General features: G+C 38.3%; 1 protein-coding gene across 1 annotated transcript in view; it reads left to right on the forward strand.

Moving 5' to 3' along the window:
* LOC121313661 (gamma-aminobutyric acid type B receptor subunit 2-like) overlaps positions 1-23,335 on the forward strand; it is a 319,270-nt gene that overhangs the window by 161,555 nt on the left and 134,380 nt on the right. Inside the window, exons 5-7 of the mRNA XM_041246430.1 lie at positions 10,113-10,178; positions 13,818-14,006; positions 14,680-14,922. Coding sequence (XP_041102364.1) covers positions 10,113-10,178; positions 13,818-14,006; positions 14,680-14,922 — 498 coding nt within the window. The remainder of the gene's footprint in view (positions 1-10,112; positions 10,179-13,817; positions 14,007-14,679; positions 14,923-23,335) is intronic.

Here is a 23,335-nt window from a genome sequence, read left to right on the forward strand (position 1 = left end):
TTCCCCCAATTTAATTGTATGCTTCTGTTACTGAATGTCACTTCGGATTTAAAGTGACAAAACTCTCAGGACATGCTTATATCTCTGGAAACCAGGGCTTGCAAACTGATGGGTCTAGTTCTGAAAAAAGTGTAGCTAATAGGGTATGATTTTAACAGACATACAAGGCATGCCCTTTATATAATAGGGGCAGGTGAGTGTGGAGAAGCTGTGTATCTGAGCATTATTTTGACAGCTTCACTTCAACACCGCTCATGAAGTGAAAACTGGTTCACTTGCTGAGTGGAAAGGAGGTTGCAAAGATTTTATCAATTATGTGTGTGCAATTGTTAGTAGGTTGAATACATCTTGTTAATTAAGCTAAAGGAACTGTGAGGTTCAGCTGTGTGTATAATATTAGTTCATAATCGTTAAAGGCATGTACATTTATTGGGGAAATTATATAAATATAGCTATCTTACAAAACAAGATAAGAAATCACAATTGTCGTTTGAGGGATTAAATGGTAGAAAACAAAGTAAAAAATGTGCTGCAAGTGCATTTTAATTACTTTTACAAATTAAATATTAATTAAACAAAAGAAAATCTATAATGTACACAGTTGCTACCTGTATCAAAATGCGATCAACCAATGTACTCTTACTCTATATTTTGGTGGCAAACTGCTTAACTTACAGTATAATAAATCAAGACACATTTGTGTATTTTAATAAGGGATGAATGCAATATCTGGCTATTTTTTTAAGATCTGATGTTATTGGAGAGATACAGAGCCATCTTATCACTAAATATTTCATTAAGTGGACATTTCAAGTGGACATTTAAAATAATTTAGACAGTCAGCACTCACATATCTGACCCTATAAAATTTTGACTTCAGTGATGATTAAACGAGTGTGATGCATATCTGATTATTCTATTTTAGCCCTGTTCAACCCTTGTCCATTTTTTCAGGGAACACAAAGATACAATGGCAAAAGTACATAGCTAAAAGGGCTGTGTTTTAAAATAAGTAGTCTTCCATTTAGATGTACTGTAGTTGGTTTTGTTGGTACATTACTATATTTTCAAAAAAGGGAGCGATGAGAGGCCTATGAGAAGGAACATACCCCAAACACCCTGGAGGAAGGTGTGGAGTTGGTCCTCTGCTACCTGGAGGCAGCAATAAGGTCGCAGGGTCTCCAGTGAAAGAGGGCAAAGCCCCACTGTCTCCAGCGCCCAGAAGGGGGGAGCACAAGCATCCAGTGCCCAGATGGGGGGAGCAAGAGCACCCAACACCCAGACAGGGGGAGCACAAAGCCCAAGGGGAGCTGTTCCCACCTCCACTACTACTCTGCCTCCACTGCTTCCACTTCCAGAGAGAGAGCAGCAGGAGATGCCTCTGCCTCCACCGCCAGAGAGAAAGCAGCAGGAGATGCCTCTGCCTCCACTGCCAGAGAGAGAGCAGCAGGAGATGCCTCTGCCACCACTGCCAGAGGGAGAGAGAGAGCAGCAGGAGCTACCTCTGCCTCCACTGCCAGAGGGAGATGGGCTACTGTACTCACCTCCATCGCCAAGGGAGGAAGCAGCCTTTCCGCTGCTGGAGTGTGCCACTCCGCTGTCAGCACGTCTGGCTACTGGCAACATTGTCTCCCAAGAACCCTGTCAATTCCCTGTTCTTGGCTTTAAGCAAGACTTCTGGGATTTTAAAGGGGGAGGTGGCCATTGAGACCATGTGTGCTGTGCACAAGAGGGGAGGTATGTGGCAGTGTACCCCGCCCCTGTGTGGATTTGTGTGTTATATGTTGTGTGTGGTGTTAATGTTGGTGTATATGTATTGGTGGACAGGATATAAATGGGACTATGTAGCACACGTGATTTAAAGTATATAGTTGTATTTAGGCACGAGGATTGCATAATCACTTCATGTGCAGATAAAGTATGTAATAGTATGTGAGCACGGGATTACACAAATTAGTTCACATGCTGGGATTCAAATGAATTACACCTTGTAACAATTTATTTATTTATTTATTTTTTGGTTCCTGGGTAGTAAGTGTTATTTCCTAATTGCTTATGCCTCAAAAGTATAGAAAATGGCTATTATTCCCCACAAACTTTGCTTTTGTGACCAGGACAGTGATATTTTGAAATGTATCTATTTTCCAGAACATTCCAGATAGATTCAGTGCTGAGTAAACTTGGAGTAACTTCTAGACTTTCCAGTAATATAAATAGTAGTATAAATACAGGGGCCTTAAGCCCACCAGTTCAGTTTAGTTCCAGCTGCCTAAGTGGATACATATCTGCATTTTTCTGAGATGACATCAAGAGGCTGCAATGGTGGCATTCCTGATGGGTCTCCAAGGCGGTTTTACCAAGTTTCCCAGCTATCTTTGCCTTTGGGACAGCAGGGACACCAAGGCGCACTACCACAGGCGGGACTGGCCACAGCGGACCGAGTTCTCTGTTGGGAGGCAAAATGTCAAGTGGGAGCCACTGGTGGACCCCCGGAAGGTGCTGATGCCACCACTGCACATTAAATTGGGCCTTATGAAACAATTTGTCAGAGCTCTAGATAAGGAGTTGGCAGCCTTCAAGTACCTTCAAGACTTCGTCCCTAAGCTGTCTGAGGCAAAGGTCAAAGCCGGTGTCTTCGTCGGGCCACAGATAAAGAAGATCCTGGAGTGCAATGAATTCCCCAAGAAGCTCACTAATAAGGAGAAAGCAGCTTGGAAAAGCTTTTTCGCAGTGGTTCGGGACTTCCTGGGCAATCACAAGACCGAAAACTATGTGGAGCTGGTTGAGAATGGTGAAGAACTACGGCACAATGGGCTGTAGGATGTCCCTCAAAGTCCATATCCTTGATGCTCATCTTGATAAATTCAAGGAGAACATGGGAGCGTATTCGGAGGAGCAAGGCGAGCGCTTCCACCAGGATATACTGGACTTTGAACTCCGCTACCAAGGACAGTATAACGAGAATATGATGGGAGACTACATTTGGGGGCTGATTCGTGAAAGTGATTTACAGTATAATCGTAAATCCCGAAAAACTACTCACTTCTAAATCTTTTGTAGTCATTTTTGTATTACTTTAGTATAAATACATGTTAATTTGGATTCATATGTTGTTTTTTTCTGACTTTATGTGAACGAAAAGACTGTTTTCTCATTGGAAATAGGTAAATTTCAAAATATCACTGTCCTGGTCACAAAAGCAAAGTTTGTGGGGAATAATAGCCATTTTCTATACTTTTGAGGCATAAGCAATTAGGAAATAACACTTACTACCCAGGAACCAAAAATTGTGTTACATAGTGTTATTCATTAGTAAATGAATCACATTCATTAGTAATTGGCACAACAGTATATATAGATGAACATTTTACTCACTCTGGGTTGGGTGTTCAGTGTGGAGCGAACAGGAGAGAAAGTCAGGAGTAAGCTTTGATAATTACAATTGCTAGACATGCTGAATTAGATCAGCACGGTACTTGTTTGTATAGCGTTCATCCCCTGTTTGTTAGTGTCTGTTCGTTCGTCCCGTTTGTTAGTGTCTGTTCATTTAGTTTGTCTGTTTTGGCCAATGTGCCATTTTCTTTTACAAAGTGTTTTTTTCTGTTTAAACTTTTTATTTTACAAAAAACACACTGAGTGCCGCAGCATCTCAGTTTCACCTGCCAGTACTGCATGTCTGTGTACTCCTTTCTGGCTTGAAGTCACCCCTACAGCCAGCTTGTTCACAGGGTTCCATAAACTACAATAAAATACCGGTATGCTCCAGTGTGTAATTGTATTCTTTTAAATACATTTTATTCAATTAATTTTGTTCCTATTTGTAATGTTTTGCCATACTGTGTTTTTTATGCGTTTCTTTGTTAAGTGCTGCATTTATTTGAGCTGGGGTGGGGGAAAAAATGTACATGTTTAATTATTGAGAGCAGCATTTATTAGAGGACAGCATCTATTACAAATCTGATCTCTGAATGCTGTACTTATTTAAGGGCTGTGGTAATTCAGATGTAATAATATATGTTCAAGCTGCTGTTCAATTAAGGGAGATATTGTACTGTGCATTTAAGTTTGGTGCCACTCAATTTGACAATGTAGCCAATTTGGTTAGAAAATACAAATCCCTGTGGTCCCACAGTGTCTGCTGCTGCAGTGCTTTTGGCAGTCCACGTCCAGAATGTGCATGCAGATCAGTTCTGAGCTTTTTACACCCCCATGTGAGACAGGAATAGCTCTGCACGGAGCAGATAGCATGTATGTTTTAGCTTAAAGTCACTTATCAAAAGATGCAGTGGCAGTCGGCCAGGTACTGGATGTCCCTGTAAAGAGAGATGCAAAAACAGCTTGCTGCTTAGATCTTTGATACATACATAGGCTGCTAAGCTTGCTCATCTATTAATAGAGCTGTACCGTCTCTAAATGTAATCTGCCAGTGTGTTTTAATTGCAGGGAACAATAACTGCATTCTGAAGCTTGTCAGATTGACCGTGTCATGAAGAATCAACACGTTAGTTTCAAGCCTCTGATAGGACTGCTTTTCTTTCTTGACATCATTTTACCATCAAAAAACAAAAAACAAGAACAAGTATAAAACATATGATATGTTGAGGGTTAGTTGAACAATACAGTTCTGACTCCTCAATTACATTGTGTGCAATGTTTAAGCCAAGGCCACTGTATTATATCCCACCCCCTGTCTGTCTCATACTGTCATATTTGACTTTATGGTGACAGATTATCATCTCTTATGTATCCATCCCTTCATCTGTCCATCCACCTTGTATCTACAGCAGCCTTGTGTGTATCTATCAGTGTCTACATTCATCTATCAGTACACAAAATTCACTCTTTTTGCCAGAATAAATTAAGCAGGTCCTCCTTTTTATAATCCTGAAAGGTGAAGTCTCTTTTGCATATGGCATGAAACCCCCATGGCCTTGTAGCTAGTCGCTTGCCAGCTATGTGAAGTGAATAGCTGTGACTCTTCATGAGAAAAGGGAGCTGTGTTTGCTTGAGAGGGGAAACAGAAGCTTCTCTGACAGGAATGAAAAGGCAAAACTGAAAGCTGTGAAAAAACAAGACCTACAGAACAAAGCCCTTCTCATCCAGCATCTTTTTGGCTGCGATAACAGCCCATTCCAGTCTCAGACTGTTCATTCAATTGACAGATTTGCTGCGAGACACAAAGTTGATGTGACTTAAGACCACACACTACGACGTATGATTTAAAATGGTGCCTGTGGAAGAGAGATATTTGCAATCAGAGCTAGCAATTCGGTCTTGCTTTTTACATGGGGTTACCAATGAAATAAAATAAAAGGTTACTGTATACATTGCATAATGGAAAGAGTGCCTTCTTGGTCACAGGAATCCAGTGTGGACTGTCCACAAAAATAAAGCTACCAGTACTGGTAACCTGGTGTAGAATGAGTGAATGCACTTACTGGGAGCATACAACTGCATGTAAACAAATACATATTGTTACAGAAAAGGGATTTATAATATCAAAGTTGTATGACTGTATATACTGTCTACTGTATATACACGGTTGACTTTCTATAGTAGTTCTGAACAAGGCATTGTCTTTTCATTGCTTTCTATATTTTCCTTATGAGGATTGTCATCAATAGTGCCAGTTTTGCATATGCTCTCAATACCATCAAATGCTGTGAATGTTTAATTTTAAATGGCTATAAATATAGATTTATAATATAGATTTAAAATATGATTACTGACTTACCAGAACAGGAATACTGTGACAGAATAAGCTTAGGGAGTCACCTATCTACTGTTCAGTCTACTCCTTCCTCAAACAATGTAACTTGTACATTCCAGTAAAAAAAAACAAAAAAAAAACACATTAGGACCAATGGAGCAAAAAAATAAATTAGTAAATAAACTTGTTGATTTAAATGAACTAATGAACACCGCAGGCGAAATGAATGATGCAACTTCTTAATTGTATTTATATAGGCTTCAGTTTTTCTTCCTTCAGTTCATGTTCGGTGTGCATTGGCCCTTAAGTGTTTATTACTCACATCAGTGCTCCAGGTAAGGTTTTGGGCCATTGAGTAATTTACTGTCCAATTTAGGCACTGTGGGTCTGATTTTCAGAAGGCACATTTTTGTTTTGATAAAATAGAGGTTGCAATCATGGCTGTAACTAGCTATGAGGACTCCGAGGTCATGTCCTCGCTTGTTTTTTTGCCTCATCAATGCTGATGCTCATGTCAAAATTCTGGTAAAGTACAAAACTCCTTCATTTTCTCTGTTGGTTTGCCTGTAAAATAGATTTGGAGGTTGAATAGTAAATACCAAGCAGTTATATTAATTCTGCCAGCTATAGTGTGAAACCTCAGTTTGACCTCGGTAGAATGCCAGCTCTGGTTACGGCACTTGTCGCAATACATTTTCACACATTTTTTTGCCACCTAATTATACGTCTTTATTTTCAACAGGGGCAGGTTCATTTCTCCTGCTCGCAAAGCCTTTTGGCGACTTCTGCTTATGACTGATTCAACTGAAACAGCAATTGATTTTCCAGTTCCTGACCAAGCCAGTTAGTCACATTTCAATTGTCTGGACTTCCTTTTAACTAGAAAATAACGAGGAAGCACGTCATTGCAACAATGGGAAAAAATTAATTTTTAACCTCTCAAGTTGAGCTTTTACTCGATGAGATTTTAGTGCATCAAAATGTTCTTTTCAGCAAAAGCTCAGAAGCCACTGCTAAATTTTAAATACAGAAGGGTATAACAGAAAAAATAAATGCAACCTCTTCCATAAAAAGATCAAATAAAGAAACCCAGAAAAGATTCAGGGACTAAAAACGCAGAACAGCAGTTGTGATGTATAGTTCACCCCTTAGTCTCTGTAAGTAGCTTTGGATAAAAGTGTCTTCTAAATGACTAAAAAAATAATAATAATAATAATAATAATAATAATAATAATAATAATAATAATAATAATAATAATAAAGCGTTCCTATAAAAAAAAAAAAACAATCCTCAATATAATAATGTATTCTTTGATGCAATATTAATATTAATATTCTTTGCATGCAATATCTGAATGTTTCTGTGTGTTTATGAAAAATCATAATAAAAATGTTAAACATGAACATGCGTTTGTGGCATGTTTTAGAATGGTCATATGTTAATTATGTATTTTATATATTCTAAAATTAGCCAGCCTCCACTTAGAAGCCCCTGTTCAAATTTTCTGAACAAAGCACCATTCTCCATGATAAATGAGTCGTGGCATGAGCCAGGGTACTTCGCAGCTACATCAGTGATAATAAATTGAGCATTACATTAAACTTACAGTTAAAGAATGATGATGTTTTCTTTTTTGGAAATCAGGATATTGCAACATATGTACAAGCTATTACACCAAGCACATTTGGGAAAGTGGACAACTCATAACATTTGTTTGGTTCTATTTTGTTCCACATCCCAAATTGGAAATATTATATACTCCCTTGCCCTGACATCAGTCAGTATCTTTGACACAGAAGACTGGCAGATGCCTGATCTGTCCCCAGCTGCTGTCTGTGTGGCACCCGTTGCATGAAAATGAAGGGCTGCTGTAGCCTTTACAGGTACAGGTATAGCGTGACTGAGGGCTGTTTGTGATTCTAAATTAGACTCAAGCAGATCACACAGCTCCCTTATAGTGCATATATCCAGCCTGCATCTATGTCTAACTTGTATTGGAGTTAGATCTATAAATGTCTGACAGGGACAAACTATTCTGGGTTTTAGTAAGGTCGTTTTTTCCTCATCCCTTCGCTCTCGTGCTGCAGTCAGAGAATTGGAAGCGCTTCGATATCTCCATTGTCGATTGCAGCTCAGTAGCCCTGTCAGCGATCGCAGTTTAAATAAGATGGATTATACTTAACAAACGGCCTGCATGCACAAAGCATATATCTCTAATGATTTAAACACCAGCAATCACATCAAGCCATGAATATTTGATCTCCATCTTCATGTAAACATATACAAAAAACTGGACCAAACTTGGCACTTGCACTCACTGTTACAGATGTTAGCTTCCACACAAAAAATATATTAAAAAAATACATATATTTTAAAGATTTAAATGATGGCTGGGTTTAAATCCTCTACAGTTGACATTAATTGAATTGACTGTTCTGAGTCTTCAGGTTTTCGTTCATGTGTCTCTGGCTTAGTGCTGGCATTTGTGGAGGTGCTAAGTCATGATTCTGTTTAACATTTCTGCACAGCTACAGAATGGCATGAAGTAGATCAGTTTCACCTTGATTGGCAAGTTCATTGCAACTTGTTTGGCGCTACCTGTAGGCAAAAAGCACTCATATTTAATCATCTTGCTGTGATTTTGTAAGTGCCTTGAATGTTGTCAAGATTTTTCAAAGCCTATAATCATCACAGTGTTTTTTCTTCCTTCTCCAAATTGTGAAAAAAGTACATACATGTATTTTTTTTTTGTTTGTTTTTATAAATGAAACATAGTTTGCAGTAATTCACCTGGATTTAATTAAAATCATACCAGGAGAGTCTGGACTAAGTGATATTAATCATATCAAAGTGAATAAGTTCAAATGGACCAACCTGTGTAGAATTATTTTAAAAAACTAAATGCAAATGCTGTGTCGTGCATTTTTTAATTTTTCATTTATCTTTTGCAAATGAGGTGCAGTAACTCAGCTGGATGTGGTTAAAAGCATTACAGACCAGACTGAACTGAGAAATCACCATAAACTATATAGAGAAAGTACTACTCTTTAAATATAGACTTCGCTAAAGCAGAAAGCTTCCCCTGTGAGAACAGAGACAGCTTTTTAATGTGCACGGCTCATGCTTTTTGGATTCAGTTGCCATTAAATAATTCAAATGTATCTTACCTACATACAATGCAAAACATGATTTTGGTTCAGTAATGGTGTAAAATGTAAATGCATCTGATTACTCCTTGTGTCCTGGATCCCGCTGCAAAACAAATAATCCTAGCCAATGTATTGACAAATCAACAACGTGCCATCAGGTCATATCTTTAAGCACATGTGACAGGAGCAGAGATGCTAGAGAGCAGAGACACTGGAGATCAGGGGTATCAGGCTCGAATGCTGGTTTGGCACAATGTTATTAATCAGAAGCTGGACATCATTACGAAGGTATTCCAGATCTAGGAGGATATTTTAAAAAAATCGAAGAAAAAAAACTGCAAAAATAATAGCACACTATTAAAACAAAGATGAATGTGGCTTGGTTTAAGCCAGGGCTGAACTGATAGTTTGTTTAATTAGAACTTTTTAATTGTTTTCAGCTCTTAAACAGCTACAGATTTCTAGTTAGCTACAACATTTTATAAGTAACTTGAACTCTGCAACTGGTTAAGAGCTGAAAACAAGTAAAAAGGTCAAATTAAGCAAATTATCAGTTCAATTAAGTAATTGAGAGCTCAGTTGGAACCAGCAGAAACAGGGGGTCCCCAGGACCAGGGTTTAAATGGTTAAATGCAATAACTGCCCCACACAGCGAGTGCAGCTATTCCCGTCGCTGTACTTGTTTACCTTCACAAGCTTTCCCTAAGTACCTGCACAGGCTTCAACATAACTGTGGCAGGGCAAAAGCCCTGCTGCTGTAAATATTCAGTGTGTGTGGGAATGTAACGCAATTGATGCTAATTGGGGAGTGGCCTGTTGTATATAAGGAAGGAGAAACTCCACATCCTTGCCAACCTTACATTCCCACACCCATAAACTATTTACAGCAGCAGGGCTTTCATGAAATTGTTCAGCTTTAGTTTTCTCACAAGTTCCTCACCCTTTTCAGCAAAATGTGGTGGAATTTTGTTAAGTCTTCACAGAGCCAAACCAAGTACCCCTTCAGGCTACACTTGGACTACAGCCCTGTCTTAAGTGTCCCTTCTCGATAGTAGTTCCCCGTGCAAGTTCATTGATGCCATGCTTATTTTATTCATACTGAAACAGTGCCCAACATGGCTAATTGATGAGTGGCTTGCTCTTCTTTGGCGCCATATCGTGAGACAGATGTGACTGAATTTCCTGGAGGTTCTTTCTGTTTCTTGTTTAACTACCTACACATATATGATTTGTATTTCTTTGTCTTCTGCAGGATAACGATGTCCGGATAATTATTGGGCAGTTTGATGAGAACTTGGCGGCAAAAGTTTTTTGCTGTGTAAGTACAGATCCCTAAAATGTACATAATCTCCACCTCTGTCACTGCGCTGCTTCAGAACAGCAGCTGAAGTCAATAGCAGGGTCACTGTGGATGGATGTACAATAATTAATGCAGAATGAAAGATGGCAGGTCATGATTATATCTATCTATCTCTCTCTCTCTCTCTCTCTCTCTCTCTCTCTCTATATCTCTATCTATATATATATATATATATATATATATATATATATATATATATATATATATATATATTATTATTATTTTCATTATTTGGTGCCCCTGGCTTTTAAAATGACTGTACATTCTTTTTTTCCACAAAATATAGTTTTAAGAAACACTAACTTTCTGTGAGGAACGAAGACTTCTTATCATTGATGGTCAAGTTGTTTTAAGACATGATTGCACTGACATCACAGGAGTTTTCTCTCTTTTGAGGAACCTCTGCTCAGTGATTGTCTTCTTATATGGCATAAAGAGCCCTTCTGCGGCAGTAGCTCCTAAGTCTTATATTAGGCATTTCAGTGATGACGTCTAGAAGTAGGGCAGATGCAGCTTGTCCACCATTTAGCAAAACTATGTACGTATCACTATTATTAAAATGTATGTATTTAAAAGGGCTGCACAAAAAAATAAATAAATATATTGCCCATGGTACTGTCAAAAGTGTTTAGACCACGGACAGCCAGGGCAGGATGGGTTTGATGTGTGCGCAAAGTGTTTCAGATCTGAAGGGAAATAGAACCAGTCAGTGCAGTGAAGTCTGTACTCTAGACTAGCTCTTAAATGCATCACCTTTGCACGGTCGCTAGCATGTAGTCTAATGCCTCATTTCCACTGTGCGCAGGTCACCCTCAAATGTTCTTGTACCAAATCAAATGCTCACTGGGGGTTTGTGGGATGACATTGTGCTGTGTTTTAAGGAACTCAGTACAGTAATCCGGTGCAGATAAATTAATCCTGTTAAATACCTTTATACAAAGTTATAACAGTTACTGTACTATATTATTGTTGTTTTGAGATTAGGCTTTTAGATTAAGCTCCCCTAAATCCCTTGTTTGGAAAGATACAGGGTATTAATGCTTGTGACAGAGTAGCCATCTGGGTGTGTGAATTCGTTGCTGAGTGACAGGCAGGAATTCCGAGGTGGAGGTTGAAGTTGGTACGCCCCGCAGGTGAACAGAATTTATTTACATATTGTAGTGCTGAGCTACGGGGTTTCCAGGATATAATGTCACAGACAACAATTGCAGTTCAAAGCAGGAGGAAACCGCTGTATTTTTAATATTTTTTTAAGCTTTTAGTGAACAATGATTCTCATTTTCTCATGTTTTCTACCCTTTCATTAATTCACAATTATTGCAGCAACAATGTTGTTCTAATAGTAGTTATAGGTCTCTTGACAGATTCATTGGATTCCTGCTGAATGAGAATGGATGTCCTGATTTCACTATAAGAAAAACAATGCCTATTTGCTGCTGATTCATTTTTATATATATATATATATATATATATATATATATATATATATATATATATATATATATAGCTATATATGTTTGAATGAACTTGATGTACATACATGTCATTACCCGTCGAATGGGCATATAGTATGCTTAAAATAGTAGAAATACAATTCAAATTAGTCATATTTTGGCAAGCTGCTCCCTCTGCAGCATTCTTGGTAATCAAGAAAGCCTGAATGCCCAAACCGTCCCAAGGATTCAGAAACATCTCAAATGGAAACACTTACAATTTGATGGTCAGATTTTAAGGCAGAATCCATAAACAAGTCCTGAATCAACAAGCTACCCAAGGTTCAGTTTTAATTGCACTGAGGTGGGAATAGTTTCCTTTTATTCAGTGTTGGAAAACAAAGATGCTGTATATGGCAGAGATGAAGACAGCAAGATTATAGGTCTGCTGGCTTATGCCATTGTTCTATGAGTATTGCTCTATCTATCTATATACACTGTGTACACACACACATAGTTTTCTAACATTGAGGTGTTATTGCTATAATCCTGCAGTTCGCACACTTCTCCTAATCATTGTACAGATGTTGTGATCTTTCTGTTCTACTCTTTTAATTCTGGATCCCCAAGATGTGGAATAATATATACAGGATACAGCTCTCTCTCTGTCAAAGGGGATTCCATCGTAGTACCAACAATGAGGTTAGAAGATTAGGATGATGATAATTCTGTTTGCAACAAAAACAAGTTGAAACATTCACTACACTTGTGGATGTATCCAGGATAGAGCTTGGGTTCATGACCCATTTGCATTCCTCCCTGGCTAAATACTATGTCTACACTACCTACTTAGGTAATGTGCAATCAAAACCAGCTGAAACCATGTGATTACCATTCACTTCATTAACAACTATACAATACAATGCAATTGCAGAGCATAGAGAATCAGCTGGGACTTACTCAGGCATTGTGTCTGAAAGGTACTGAGAAGTAGCCCATGAAAGATCTTAAAGGCCAACAATAAGAACTTAAAAGGTGTGATGGGCTCAGTAGACCTGCTACGAGTCAAGGCTAGGGCCGCAGAATTCAAAATGAACTGGTGCATTCACAGGATTTTGCTAGTCCAGCGATCACCAAGTTACAATCATCAAATCGCTAAATAAAAGAAAATAGCAAATGAGGACTCTAAAGTGTCCCAAAAGTATTACATTTGTTTACAAACACTAAAAAATCTAACCTTATAACTATGGACGGCAATACTGCTCAGCTTCTAAATTCATATTTTGCAGCTACACACTGGTTTGAACAAGAAGAAATAAGTGTTAAACCAAATAATTGTTTTTAAACATGCAGGTCAGAATACCTTAAAGAGTTAATAACAAGTATATTCTCTGTATGATAAATAACTTGTCTAATGAATCTATTAACAATATTGAAAGCACCTGCTTTTATCAGGCCTGTGTGTAAAAGTAGCCTGCAAGTATGAAGGGTGTAATTACTGGCCTCCCTGTCTGAAGCACTGCTCTATACATTAAGGGGTAAATGTACTAAGTGTTGCGTCTGTCTCAGTTATTGCAAACCAGAAGGAAGTGTACGTGAAATATACTACACAAACACAGCATCATTTTAACAAATGCTTTGCAGCCTCAGCTCTTATTTGCACTTAAATTAACATGTAATTCTTGGAGTTGCTGCCAAAGAATACTTTACTGCATACTGTCAAAACTTTTGTATAGGTCTAATTTAAAGGGGGGAGCCACTTTCAAAAAGGGGGGAGGGGTGCGACGTATACACCAGTGTGACTTATACACCGCTCTTTACGGAATCTCATATTAATATGTTGCAAATTCAGGTTGGAACTCGTTTGCATTATTGGGATTTTGATTGCTTAAAATAAATCAAAATAAATCCTATGTATTTAACGAGCACTATATTTCTAAATAATCTATTGAATTATCCAAATTGGGAATATGCATACAGCATGCTACCTTTTAAGGGAGTGTTTTTCAGTTGGCTGAGTCAATGCTTTACATGTTAAACTTCAACTGGGTTCCACTAATCATTTTTACTTTCGTCACTGAATGAGCTGCAATGTATGACTTACAAAAGCGAGCTGTGTGCTCACTAGTGTAACTTGAGTTATGTATTCTCTGTGTCTCTTCAGGTGTATAACCTGAACATGTATGGGAGTAAGTACCAGTGGGTTATTCCAGGCTGGTATCAGGGGAACTGGTGGGAGCAGGCCAACTCCACCAACTGCACCACCAAGAAACTTCTCACAGCTATGGAGGGCTACATCAGCGTGGATTTTGAACCGCTCAGCACCAAACAGACCAGAGGAGTATCAGGGAGGGTGGGTAGCATCCAACAGGGAACTCGGTTCACCATTGGGAATTGGATTGACGGTACTGTTTGCCTCCTTGGCGAGTTGGTTCTCTTTCTGAAAAAGGTCAAACAATAAGCATCTCATTGTTTTACGTGCAGTTTCTGCTTGGATTAAAATAGTCAGTATGCACATTAAGAATCATTGTGTAAAATTTGCAAACAAGCAGTCATCATGTGTAATTAGGAACATGGTTAATTTAGGACTATAACTGTGAAGTTATGTACACTTGTTGTCACTGCTATAAGCAGCTGTTTGTTTGATATGAACTGGTTTTATGGTACACATTTTTATTTCAGTCATTTTTGTAACATGATTTAATGTAACATTAACCTGAGAAATAGGATAAAACACTGTGTTTATACTAGAATAAATGAGGGCTGTCCCATTTGAGCTTTTTCTTATGTGCTCCCTGATACTCTGCTAAATCATTCAATTATTCATTACAAGTGGTTCACCAGGGTTAGAGGTTATAGCAGAGCCTTTCCTTTCAGACAACACCAAAAACATATACACAATTACCTTAAACAATTTCACAAGCACTTGCGTCTTTGAAAGAAAACAATAACTAATAGCACAGTCTCTCCACTATGACTCCCAACATTACAAAGGTTTTTTTTTTTTTTTTTTTTTTTTTCTGTAGACGCCACAAGAGTACGAGGCAGAGTATAACAGGAGGAGGCTGCAGAAAGGCCTGGAGTCCAGTAAATTTCACGGCTTTGCTTATGATGGGATCTGGGTGATAGCCAAGACGTTGACAAGAGTCATGGCAATTCTGAGACAGAAAGAAGGACACAAGAAGATCCAGGACTATGACTATACCAACAAAGAGCTCGGAGAGATCGTCCTGGATGTCATGAATGGGACGAACTTCCTTGGTGTGACAGTAAGTACACTTTTTTAGATAGGAGTTTTGGATAGCTGCATGGATAAGATTGTTTGACAGTGTTTTCATATCAGCTTTATAAGGTGTTTATATTTTAGCATTTACTCACTGTATTTATTTATTTATTTTTTACACTAGTACAGTTTCTCTGCAATGTGATAGAAAACAACAATGTACTACCAGGATGCAAATGTTTTCATAAGAGTTGGGAATAGCATGATTAAAAAAAATGTTTTAGGTATTTCTTAAATGTATAAACATTAACATATTTTGCATGTCTGGAACTAATCAGTAATTCATGGTGATAAGCTGGTTTAAGAGGGAGTGGATAGAGTAAAGATAAACATAAAAGCAGGAAAACTTATCAAACCAAGATGAGGTAAATAAATTATTTTCATGTGATTGAAGGTATGTTAGAAGATGAAACGAACAGGAGGAGGTCTATGTTAGTTACAGTGTGTTCACAGTTAAGTAGCAAAAGAACATACAAGTTCAACCAACAGTGGCTAAAAGATTTTCCCTGGCTTAAGTCTGACAATGTTAAAAAAAATGTTTTGCACGTTTTGTCAGGATGCAGGGGAACTGATGGCATACAAGACTGCATTTTTAATAGGGAGCCAGAAGTTCAAACGTGAAAATATATTGAAACACAGTGCTTCAAAATGGCAAGCAATGTGTGGAGAGGCATGCACCCAGAAATGTCAGCCAGACTATTCCACTACCATAAATTTAAGTGGGAAAAAAAGTTGTCCATTATAATTTTGTTGATAAAAGTATTGAACTGCACAAGTGTTATGTAAGAAAAGAAAGGAAAAAAAAAAGATTTTAGATATTCAACAATAAAGTTGAGCAAATGTTTTGTGTGTGTGTGTGTGTGTGTGAGTGTGTATGTGTGTGCGTGCGCCCCTAAATTTCAGTGCTCGTCTAAATTTTTTAAACTTAGGCGCACATGTGCCAAAAAAAAAAAAAAAAAAGTTAGATTGAGCCCTGTCTACACCAGGTTTCAAGACTCAGATGAGAAATGCTGGTAAGTTTCTGTTTTATAAATACCTAGGCTTAATATTAAAAATGCTTTGATTGCACATTTGTTATGTTTTCTGTTGTTGTGGTTGTTTTGTTTTATTATTATATCTTATGTATTGGATAGCATTATATTAAATCCCGCTAATAATTGTTGGTCATAGCTTACTGGTGGATCGTGGCGCCCGTTGAGATCCACTGAAATGGATCGCAGTGTTTGGTGTATTGGCCACCACTGTCCTATGTGTATGCGCAGGACTCTCGTGTGAGGCTGCTGTAATAGAAGTAACATCGTGCCCTGTGTCAAGCCCTGTAAGGCTGCCTCATGCTAGCAAGAACTAGAAGGCATCTGTTTCTATTATGTAGTTAATAAAAACCCACTACATGTATAGGTCTTGAAGTTTTCAGTTTTAACCAATAATAACCTCGCTATCAGAAAAAACAACCCTGAAAAAACAACCCCGAAGACTCATTTAGAAAGTTCGGTTTTAGTTTTTTTAAACCGATAGACCTGTGTTTTGGCAATATATTTTAAATATTGTCAATCATTCACTACTGTCTCTACATAAAGAAAACGTCTTTCAGAATGCTGGCAGTGTGCAAAGACATTGCTATTGACCAATCAGCAATGTTGTGCGCATACGTAATATTCTAGGAAAGTCAATATGTGAGTTGCTTAGCAACCAAAGTTATACATTTCCAAATGCTAATGGTAGCAACACAGTAAGTTAAGGTTTGTATCTGTATTAGTGAATGTATTATAGAAACTTTTTTTTTTGTATTGTTATTTTGCCAAATAACAATACAAAACGATAGCCCCCCCCAACCTCCAGGTTTGAACTAAAGGTATATTTACATCAGTCTCGGCTGTTTTAACAATCCAACAGCCTGTTAACCTACAGACTCGGCCACACACATACTCAAAAACCCTTAATGCCTGCTGCTTGGATTACAATGGAAACAGTAATAGGAAAAACAGCACTTCATTTTCACAAGTAACACACAAGCAATTTGAATATGAAAGCAAGCGTCATTAAAATTCGATAAGTGCCTGGGCAGCAATGAAAACAAGGTGTACAAGTCAGTAAGTGTCCCATAAAAAATAAAAAAATAAATTCTGGCTGGTCTTATTTGTAGTAACCAGACTGACCTTCTCTTGTGCAGCTTGGCACAGCTTCAGCACCACAGCACAGTTTCCAGTTCATGAAGAGTAGAAGACTATTTCTGTCAAGACCCCCTTACTGGAATTCACTCATTAACTATTTGCTCTTATAAGAGGAAGTGTAATCTCGCTGTGAAGACTGCATGGCTTATACAATACAAAGAGCAGTGGTCAGAATGAAAGCTGATGAAGGAGGCTTGATTGACTAATGCATTGAACGCATCATTTCTGGTGTCATTGTATTTCTTTTAAGGAACGTAAAAATCGTTTTATAGGACGCACCGTTGTAAAAGTCGCTCCCCCCTTTTTGAGACTTCAAGTTTAGAAAAACACAGTTTTTGTGTTAAAATAGATTTTTTATTTTTTTTTTACAATAGATTCTTTCCCTAAATGCTCATCACCGATAAATAAAGAAAGATACACAGGTTTAGTTTCAAAATAACCCTTATTTGTAACATTTTATTCCATTAATAATTTTACAGCATTTTTCCTTTTTAGTTAAACTTCTAGAAACTATTCTGTTTTTCAAAAATTCGAGTAAATTTCAAGTAAATTTAAATGCACTGTCAAAATACATCACATGTAGGTATTGTAGCGATCCGCGCATTTGTGTTTATGTACTGTATTCCATGTCTGTTTGCATGCTGTCCGTTTTTCCCTTCCTTCTGTATTCTGATATTGCTTGTTGATCTTACAGTAAAACTATATTAATTTAGTTTTGTTAATCAGAACCATACATGTACTTTACAAATGTATCACTGTGTTACATGTAGAACAAGTTACAGTATGTTATGTATTAAAGTCAAAGTACTCCACTCAAACAATGATTTCTACATTGGACCTGTGACAGGGCGCGGAGCCTTGCACATGAAAAGGGGGCAGGGCAAAGCCCTGCCATAAATTTATTTGTTTAGTTTTAGAACAGGGAACCCCTCCGCCCCTGTGAGGTTTATTATTTTGTATTATGCTTTATTTTTTTATTTGTGTATTTTTGAATGACAGCGAAAACCATGCGTTTTGTTATTGTTTTATTAAATGTGACGGCGAAGAGCCGTGGGTGTGTTTTGTTTGGTAGTGTGGATGGGAAGCCCCATCCACAATTTAAAAACCTTGTGCAGAAGGTGGTCATCTCCAGAATTAATTAAGTGATTAACTTGTTGCTAATCGGGAGATGGTCACCCACATAAAAGCCTGCAGCTCTCTGCAGTCTGGGTGGGTGTTTGCAAGGAGGAAGGAGAGTGAGCGAGTGGATTAAAAACTAAACTAAAACATAAATAGGAACAGTGAAAGCAACTGCCCAGCCTGACCTATTGTTTGTGTTTAGTGTTTGTGATTATGTTCTTTCAACTTTTACTTTGCTCTGTGAGTAGTGTTCTGTAAAAGCCTTTTTTTTTTTTTTTTTTTATTTAAATAAAAATGGCGCACACCGCGTCTTTTGTCCTGCAGTACTGCGTTTGTTTTTGTTCCTGCATTCTGGCCTGACGTCACCCTGTCACAGGGCCATAAACATGTTCCTGCTCTATCAGCTCGTTTTTCTTTTGCCATATTTAAGTTTGTCATTGTTTCGTCTCCAGTCACTTATTGTTTTTTCAGCATTGCGACGTATTCTATGTATTGCGCAATTTCAAACCTATAGTGTAGCATTTTCATTTTTTGTCTGACTGTCCTACTTTATCCAGTGTATCCGAGTTGTGGCTCTCGGATTCGTTGTGTACGAGTTATCTGACCCAACACAGGAATTGTTCTTTTTCAGCACATACTTGTGCATTTTTATTGACACAATAAAATAAACAAACAAAACAAAAACCTAACTCCAACCGGGAGTGCTAAACTAAACTTTTCTTTTTTATTAATCCTAACCTAACACTACTTGACGGATAAGCCTTTTCCCAGTCACACACAATCCAATACAGGTGTCCACATTACCTTTGGTGATTCCGACCAAACAGGTTTCCTCATGGCTGTACGCAGCCTTCACCACAGCAGCCCTCACCACAGGGTTTCCCCTGCCTTTATGCAGGGCCCCATTAAAGCAAATTGGAGGTGCTTCGCCTGACTCCTCCCCCTATTCTGCCACACCAGACTCAAAAAAGCATTGCAGTTACAACAAACTCAAACTTGATAAATTTGCTCGGCTTTCTAGATGTTTGGTACGGATCCCAGGGGGCGGATTTAGTCTGAATGTTAACAAATCAATGGCTTAGGAGTGTGGGAATAAGGAAATTCTTAGAGATTGACAGCTAGTGTTAACAGAGAAGATGTATAGGTGTAAAAGAGTCTGAACACTTACGTTTAACATTCAAAGTGATTTAGGGTCTTGAGAGTAACACATTAAAACATTTAATTAAAACAGTGGTTTTGTGTTAGATCCTGAAGAAATAATTGCGATGTTGACAGTTAAGTTTGTGTGAGGCATAACTGTGGCTGTAGTAATCCTATTGTGGCACTGGTACAGTAGTTTAATATTAGACACACTGGAGCATACGATGCCTAGAAAATCAACTTATACAATGTTTTTTTTTTTACAGTAAATGCATAGGAAAATAAGTTTTATAATGAGTATGGATTTTCACTTGAACCCTCAATCTGATTTATGATGATCTCGATCCACATTCTTTTGTGGTTTACTGAATAATTTTGTCACGAGACACAAGCTTGTTCAACAAGAGGCCTCATACATATTTTCTTGTGCAGTCCCCTACATTTAACTGCAGAAGGATACCTGTCGAATCTGACTGAGTACCTCAATAACTGGAGCCAGAGACCTCATTGTCAGTGTAACAGGACGGAGGCTGTGTGAAACAGTCACCCCGCACACCGCAAGCGAGCGTCTTAACCACAACACAAATAAGCCTTGCTCGCTGGCATTCATGGTTTTAGAGCTTTTAACCTCATCTCACCGACAGGGGACAGAATCTGTAACGGCAGTGCATCACACAACACTGCCCGTTGCATTAGCTATGTGGAGCAGGCAGCAAAACAATCAGTAAGCAACTGTGTACGCAAACTGCTCATCTCCGTGGCCAAAACCTTGATCTCCTGTGCTCTGTCTTATTCCAGTAATTATCCTGATTGAACATCCTGCTCCACAATCAATCCCAACCTATCCTTTATCTAGTGACGTAACCCGAAGAAATGGCTGTATGACACCAGAATGTGTGAGGCTCCTCCCAGACGCAACTAATCTCAAGCCGATGCATGTCCATTTGTACCAAGGACTGCTATCCAGTCCAGCCAGCTAGTCTGTGCCTCAATGTAGGGACTATTCTAACAATCAGCTGTATGTACAGTATAGTACAAGGGCAAGTCCTGAAGCAAAATAGGTGAAGTGATGACTGAACATAGAATGTAGGTCTGTCCCACCAGTTAGAATCTGAGCTGCTAAAGCTGTCTTTAAAATTTAAGACTTCAGTTATTGGTGTGATGCTGGATTTTATTTTATTATTTATTTATTTTTACTTTTTCTGTTTCAAAAAACACTGCGAGCCTTTAGAAGCACGTGTCTTTCAGTAAAAAGAGGAGATATGGGTGTGCAAACAAATATTTTAGCAAGAGATCACCAGCCTGTGAAGTATTATTTCCATCTGGCTCATCACTCAGGAGATTCTTTGGCTGCTTCTGCCCTTAATCCAGCATTAGAAAGGAAGTTTACCACATATCTCACAAACGATAAGGCATAGAAAGGTGAAATTGCATACGGTTATTAAGGGAACCATGGGGATGCAAATGCCACAGTTATACATTTTTGTCACTAGGGGGTGTCACTATGACCTACCTCTGATAATCACAAGTATTTTATATGTGCGCCTCTGTGATGCAGAATAAATTGCACATGTGTGACAATGGACTTTATGGCAGCATTATTCATCTCATCAGGTATGCTGGCCACATCCCGTATGTAATGACATCCTTGAGCTCTGGAATGGTGCGAGGGTCCCCTCAGTACACATTGGACTTCAGGTACCTCGATAACCAGAAATCCACTGCTGTAAGGTCCGGTGAATGAAGTGGCCATTCTCAAAGAAAGTGACATGAAATTATTCTGTCCTGAACGTATTTCACCTGGTTATCAATAAGCGGAGGTGAGCCATCTTGCATGAAGACTGTTGAGTTTATCTCATTTAGTTGCTTTCGAGTTTATCTCATTTAGTTGCTGCAGCATAGGAATGACATGGGTTGTCAGCAGGTGTGGTATCATGCAGCAGTGACTGTTCACATTTGAGGTCTCCTTGCTGATGGCTCTTCAGAAAACAATGGTCCAATAACAAAGTTAGCCATAAAGCCACAACACACTGTCACTTTAACATCAGGTAGGGGCCTCGCAAATGGTGCATGTGAATTAGTCTCCGACCAGGTAACACATATGCACGTGTTCACACAGGGTTTGGTGAGTGAACCTGCCTTTTGTATTTATAAAGTTCAGTGAAGGCTTCCTTGCCTCTGAGTCTCAGTCCTGCTGACTATTTGTGGAGTCCGACTGATTTGTAATATATATGCCATATATATATATATATATATATATATATATATATATATATATATATATATATATATATATATATATATATATATATAACCTTTCGACAGAACGATATCCAAAGAGATCTATCATTCAAATGCTGTTTTGCAAACTTTAAGTGATTGTCCTTGTGACGTTTTCCTAAGAGTGGCTTTTTCCTTGGCCTGCGACCATTGAGTGCAATACTCAACCTAATGTTGAAATGGAAACCCCAGTCCCACATTGCAGCCAATTCACTTTGAATATCTTTGGCAGTCAATCTCGGATTGTTATTAACCTTCCTCACAATTCTTCTACTTGTTCTTGGTGAAAACCTTCTTTCTTACGTACTATTTTTAATATACAAAAATAAGCAAAAACAAAAATAAACACCTAGCTCCTTCAGAGCTCTAAATACACATTTATGCAGATTCCTGACTAACTCGCAGCACAGCTAAGCCTTTTACCTGGCATAAAACACACAATGGTGACTGCTCAGAAACAGATTACACCTCTTCTGCTTCCTTCTACTCAGCAGCCCAGTGCAGACTGACTGCACCTCTTAAATACCCTGCAACTGGCTCTAATTTACAAATACTTCCAGGTGCAGGGGATAATTAACAATAAAATAAATTAAACAATTAAACAAAGCGTGCATATGCACATTTTTTTTTTAGGCAGGGAGGAATTTAAGTCTCTCCCTGCTTTCAATATACATATATACATGCACAGTGCCTATAGAAAGTCTACACCACCTTGAACTTTTTTTTCACATTTTGTTGTGTCAGTGCCTAAGAGTTTCATACCTTTTTTTCCACTTATCTACACACCATACTCCACACTGTTAAGTGGAAAAAAGTTTTTATTGAGAATATATATATATATATATATAAATTATATATATATTATATATATATATATATATTAGATATATTATATATATAGATATTATATATTTTTTTTTTAATAAAAACTTTTGGATAAGTCTCCACCCCCCTGAGTTAATACTTGGTGGAAGCACCTTTGGCAGCAACTTTGCACACCTAGATTTGGCAATATTTGACCATTCTTCTGTACAAAACTATCAAGCTCTGTCAAGTTTTTTGGGGAGCATTGATGGACAGCAATCAAGTCATGCCACAAATTTTTGATTGGATTTAGCTTGGATATATGTCGGGGCTCTGACTGGGCCACTCAAGGACATTTACCTTTTTTTTTCCTTAGCCACTCCATTGTAGCTTTGGCTGTGTGCTTTGGGTCATTGTCATGCTGAAAGGTGAACTTCCGTCCCAGTTTCAGCTTTCTTGCAGAGGGCAGAAGATTTTCTTCAAGGACTTCTCTGTACTTTGCTCCATTCATTTTCCCTTCTATCCTGACAAGTACCCCAGTCCCTGCCGATGAGAAACATTCCCATAACGTGAAGCTGCCAGCACCATGCTTCACAGTAGGGATGGTGTTCTTTGGGTGATGTGCTGTGTTGGGGTTGTGCCAAACATAAGCTTTGCATTTAGGCCAAAAAATTCCATTTTAGTTTCGTCGGACCACAAAACTTTTTGCCACACGGCTACAGAATTTCCTGAGTATTTTTTTTCCATACTTCAAACGGGATTCAAGGTATGTTTTCTTGAGTAATGGCTTCCTTCTTGCCACCCTACCATACAGGCCAGATTTGTGGAGTGCTGGGGATATTGTTGTCACATGTGCACTTTGACCAGTCTTGGCCATAAAAGCCT

Source organism: Polyodon spathula, chromosome 3, assembly GCF_017654505.1.
Source record: "Polyodon spathula isolate WHYD16114869_AA chromosome 3, ASM1765450v1, whole genome shotgun sequence".
Lineage (NCBI taxonomy): Eukaryota > Metazoa > Chordata > Actinopteri > Acipenseriformes > Polyodontidae > Polyodon > Polyodon spathula.